Source organism: Hippopotamus amphibius, chromosome 9 (assembly GCF_030028045.1).
Source record: "Hippopotamus amphibius kiboko isolate mHipAmp2 chromosome 9, mHipAmp2.hap2, whole genome shotgun sequence".
NCBI lineage: Eukaryota > Metazoa > Chordata > Mammalia > Artiodactyla > Hippopotamidae > Hippopotamus > Hippopotamus amphibius.
Window position 1 is genome coordinate 36,035,593 of NC_080194.1, and position 5,230 is coordinate 36,040,822.

Consider the following 5,230-nt stretch of genomic DNA (forward strand, 5'->3'; position numbering starts at 1 on the left):
CAGTGGGGACCTGAGCTTCCACCTCCACCTGCAACAACAAAGCAGTATGAACCAGCTCTCCACTTACCCCCTCCCTAGTGGCAACGGAGTCCAAAAAGGAACTGACCTTCCTTGGAAGAAAGTAGACATGAAGTTGGTGTCACACTATAACTGGGAAGGAAACAACAGGGCCGTGGGGGGAGCTGAATTTGCATCTCGTGCATCTGCAAGCAGGCAGTGGGAGTCAGCACTCCATTTTTGCCAGAGCTGTGTCAGCGGTGCTTAGCAGGAAGCTGAACATGCACACTCACCTAGTAGTTGCAGTGATAGGGGAGCTTCCTCCTAAAAAAAGACTGAATCTGATCCTGAGTCTCATGGTATCCTAAATGTCTCTGATACAATAAAAATCACTGTCATACCAAGAACCAGAAAAATCACAATTCAATGAGAAAAGACAATTTATGCCCACATCGAGATGAAAGATATTGAAATTATCTGACAAGGATTTTAAGGCAGCCATCAAACAAATGCTTCAATAAACAATCATTATTTTTCTTGACACAAATGAAAAAAATATAAAATTTCAGCAAAGAAATAGAATTATGAAATGTAACCAAGGGAAATTCCTAGGTCTGAAAAATACAATCACTGAAGTTAAAAAGAAACAATAGGATTAAGCAGAGGTAGGTGTCAGTACTGTGCATATCACAGCCATCAGTGTATCTTCATGGCCTGAGTCGCTGTCCTTGGGCCTCGAATAGACAAAGCCAGCAAATCCGTAGTGTATGCACACCACAATGAGGTGGGAGGAGCAAGCTGAATAGGCCTTATAGCTCCCCTTGGCAGAAGGCATCTTCATAACTATGAACCCAGTGAAGACATAGGAAATCATAATGAAAATAAAGCTCCCCACCAACACAATGGCAGAGAGCGGAAAAACAGCCATTTCATGATAGGGAGTATAGTCGCATGCAAGGTAGACCACAGGTGAGATGTCACAAAAGAAGTGCTGGATGGTGTCGGAGTCACAGAAAGACGAGTGGAATACAAGGGTGACGATGCACAGAGAAACCAGGAACCCAACCACCCAAGCGGCCTCATCAGCCGAAAGCAGATCTCATGGGTCATCAGGATGGAGTAGTGCAGTGGGGTGTGAATAGCCGTGTAACGGTCATAGGACGTGGCAGCCAAGATGAAGCAGTTATTGCCTGCCAGGCCAAAGAAGAAAAACATCCGTGTGGCACAGTCAGGAAGAGAAATGGTCTTACTGTCTGATAGCAAGTCCACCAACCGCGTGGGGGGCAGGTTTCTGAAAAGGAGAGACCACAGAGGAAAAAGTACAGGCAGATGTGAAGATTGTGATTAGGCTTGATGCCACCATTAGGGACACATTTGCGGCTAGGATGGTCACATGGGAGAAGAAAACCATTGCAAAAAGGAGACTCTGCAGGTCTGGGAAACTGGAAAATCCCCACGGAAGGAACGTGCTCTCTGTGGTGTGATTGCCCGTCTTTCTGGTGCATGCGGCCACTCTCCTCCGAAGGTTCAGGGTTATTGAAGTTAAGACTCTGAGATGATTGTAAAATATCTTTGTGCATCAATGTCACCTAGACTTTAACCAAAGGGAACTGAGCTTCAAGGCACCTATTCATGGGAGAGCCTGAGAAAGTGATGCTAAATGCACTTGACTGAACTTCAGGAGTCAGAGTGATGAAAATAAAATCTGTATAAGTGACATGGAGTGGACCCAAATATCTTCCTGGATTATACTCACAAAAGCATTCTTACCTCTCTTTTCTGGCCCAGATCTGCATGTAAGAGAGAAATATGAATGAAACTGCTTTGTTTTCATCCACAGGATTTTGTGATGCTACATTTTTCAAATACTCTTTCAGATATAATGGTAACTTGGTACTCAGAAGTGCTTCATAGATGATTGATTGAATAAATAAAATAATTTAAATCACTTAAAACGAATATAACATTTTTTAAAAATTAGGGAGATCGTGAAATTTTCCAAAAGAACTTTGACTTTCCTTCAAAGAAATCCTCTCTCCATCAGTGCTTCGCCATGTAATGGCTCTAAAAGTAATAATTGTAACAATGACCTGATCATATATATGAATTTAACATGTAATGTCCACTGGGTTGCTATCCATGGTAATAATTAAAGCTTGAGATTTAAAATGTCATTAGTTCTTAATACATGTCAATAATTTTAAGCTCTTAATTTCTCATTGAAGGTCTTTTCCAGATGCCTAATATGATGTTAATGGATTAGTTTGGAGTCAAAATGATTTTGAAGGCCCTGTCTCATTTAGAGTGGCATATTCTGGTCATAATGCTCTAATCAAATTTTGGATTTTTATCAAAAGCTCCAGGACATTTTCTAGCAGATATACTTGTTATGTGGTTTGCTCTGCAGTGCAGACCTGAATGGAATAAACTCACATTCCTCAGTCAATTTTGTTAATCATATTTCTATTTCAATTTTCTTTAATCATCCAATCTTGTAAGAGGTAAGAGCAGAAAAATGACATGAAGACACTCCATGGAATTTTTATTTTAACTTCAGTCATTGTTAAAGGAGTAGGGAAAGAAAAATAGTGAGGAATCAGTGATGGAAAAAGGAGTGTGCAAGAGAAAGAAACGTTGGCTGGAAATTATATTCTGTAGGACTAACAAATATATTGTGATTTGAAAGGTTGCTGTTTCTCTTTGCATTGCAGTTGTGGACAAAGAATATGAGAGGAGTCAGGCCAGGTAATCAACACCCACCTGATACCTATAATGTGCCAGACAATATGCTTGAGTTAGACAGAGCTGCCTCATGTTCTCACAAGTCTGTGTGCTTGGAATTGCCATTTTGAGTTTATAAAACAAAGTGAGTTATAGAGTGGTTGAGTGACTGTAGAAGTCATGAATTTATTCAACACATATTGACTAAATGCATATAATGGGCCAGGCAATTTTACACGTGGGAAACACAAAACATAACCAGGCACAGGTTACTCTGTGATATAAGAATGAATGACTACTTTGGTTTGTGGATTAGGGAAGTCCTCTCTGAGGAGGTGACATGCTTAAATGGAGAACAGAGTGGCAGTAAGCAACCAACAGGTAAAGGTGAGAGGAGAGAGCATCACTGGCATGGTTCACAGCTAACTCAAAGACCCTAAGGTGGGAAACTCATCTACCCAAGCGATCTTCAGCCTAGACCCAAATGGCTTGTCTTTGAGACAACTCCACTCTCTGTCCCCTGAAGGTCTTCCAGTCTGTTTACCTCTAAAGGAAACATTTTTCCATTCTTATTGCTTTAGCTATCACTTACCTTGTGTGACTCTCCAATTCCCACCTCTACCATAAAGGAATCTTCAATTTCCTTTGGCCCATTTCCAGGCCAAAATGTCCTCCTAGTATTGAATGTAAAATTTTCAGCACAGAATTGTCAGACTTCTCTCGTCAGACTTCTCTCCTTTACTTCCTATTTGAGTTATAGATATCAGAGAGTTACCATCAGACCCCAGTTTTGATTTTTTTTCCTCATCTTTGTACACATAAGTTCACTTCCAAAATTCCAGATGTCCTTTTGCCATCATCTTTTTTGTTTTGTTTTGTTTTTTTCATTCTCTCTGCCATTGTCCTGGACCTATTCAGTAGGGTGAATATGGTGCCGCTGTCGTTTTCTATGAGTCACAAATCTGTTGCATTTTTATTCTCTGCATTGTGACCAGATATTGGATTCCTAAACAGATGATATATGAAGTCACTAATAGTATCAAAAACAGTGAATGACTATACACACTGCTTATAGGAGGAAATCCAAATGCCCCAGCATGATATTTGATGCTCATCACAAATGGATCTCTAGACACTGCTCCTGGTTCAGGTTCTACCACATCTCTACCTACCCTACACTCAAACCAGACAGTAGGGCCCTCTGTTTTCCAAACACGTCATGATCCTTCGTGCTGCTGTGCCTTTACATGTGGGGTTCCCTCTGCCACAACTTCTCCTCCTCCATTTTATTTCCTATCAGACTTTTACTTATTTTTTCAGGACCCAGCTTGGATTACTTTGATTCCTCATCCCCTCTTGTCCACATTTTCTAGATTCCAAGATCCTAACTAAGAACTGTCTCCTGCATTTTATTTCTGCACTTGTGGATTTTTTTGCCACAGCCTCTCTTTTTCCCCTCTTCCAGTCCTTTCCTTCACCTCCTACCAGCTTTTCTATGTCCAATCTACAGTCACTGTACATCCCATTTTAGATGTTTAGATACCTTTTGCTTACAAATTAGATAATTCTAACAATCTCTAAACTCCATTGCATGCCTCAGTTATACCATTTCATAATATCCTCATGGCTATCTCAGGAGATAGTGCTATTGTTACGACCATGTTTGTAGTGAGGAAACTATGGCCTGGAGAGTTACTTAAGAAGTGATAGAGAAGGGCATGTGGGCTGGAGGCCGAGCGTTTCCCCTGCAGCCGCCAACATGGAGAGTTTGTACCGCGTCCCATTCTTAGTGCTCGAATGCCCCAACCTGAAGCTGAAGAAGCCGCCCTGGGTGCACGTGCCGTCGACCATGATGGTGTACGCTCTGGTGGTGGTGTCTTACTTCCTCATCACCGGAGGAATCATTTATGATGTTATTGTTGAACCTCCAAGTGTCGGCTCCATGACTGACGAACACGGGCATCAGAGACCAGTAGCTTTCTTGGCCTACAGAGTAAATGGACAGTATATTATGGAAGGACTCACATCCAGCTTCCTGTTTACAATGGGAGGTTTAGGTTTCATAATCCTGAACCAATCCAATGCACCCAACATTCCCAAACTCAGTAGATTTCTCCTTCTATTCATTGGATTCGTCTGTGTCTTACTGAGTTTTTTCATGGCTAGAGTATTCATGAGGATGAAGCTGCCAGGCTATCTGATGGGTTAGAGTGCCTTTTGAGAAGAAATCGGTGGATACTGAATTTGCTCCTGTTAATGAAATTTTAAAGGCTGTACTCTGATATGAAATATGGAAAAGGATGAAAAGCAGCAGAAAAGAAACATCTGGTGAAAACATAAGAAGCGTATTATAGCTTGGACTAGAATGTCATCTTGGTATCAAAGAGACAAGCTTATCAGTATTTTTTCCTGCTGGCCTATACTGGTGTACCAACGATATTAAGTGGCATTTTCTTCTTTTTTTCATTTCTTAAAGAAAATATACTTCATTTCTACAACTACAATATTGAAT

At 41.0% G+C, this 5,230-nt stretch overlaps 1 protein-coding gene and 1 pseudogene across 1 annotated transcript; one reads left to right on the forward strand and one right to left on the reverse strand.

Annotated features, from left to right (window-relative positions):
• Nucleotides 1–633: 633 nt before the first annotated feature.
• On the reverse strand, nt 634–1,793 carry LOC130860759 (olfactory receptor 10Z1-like; annotated as a pseudogene).
• A 2,678-nt stretch (nt 1,794–4,471) lies between these two features.
• On the forward strand, nt 4,472–4,927 carry LOC130829176 (oligosaccharyltransferase complex subunit OSTC-like). Its single transcript, XM_057695437.1, has one exon. The coding sequence runs from the start codon at nt 4,478–4,480 to the stop codon at nt 4,925–4,927; it is 450 nt and encodes a 149-aa protein (XP_057551420.1). The 5' UTR covers nt 4,472–4,477.
• Nucleotides 4,928–5,230: the final 303 nt, after the last annotated feature.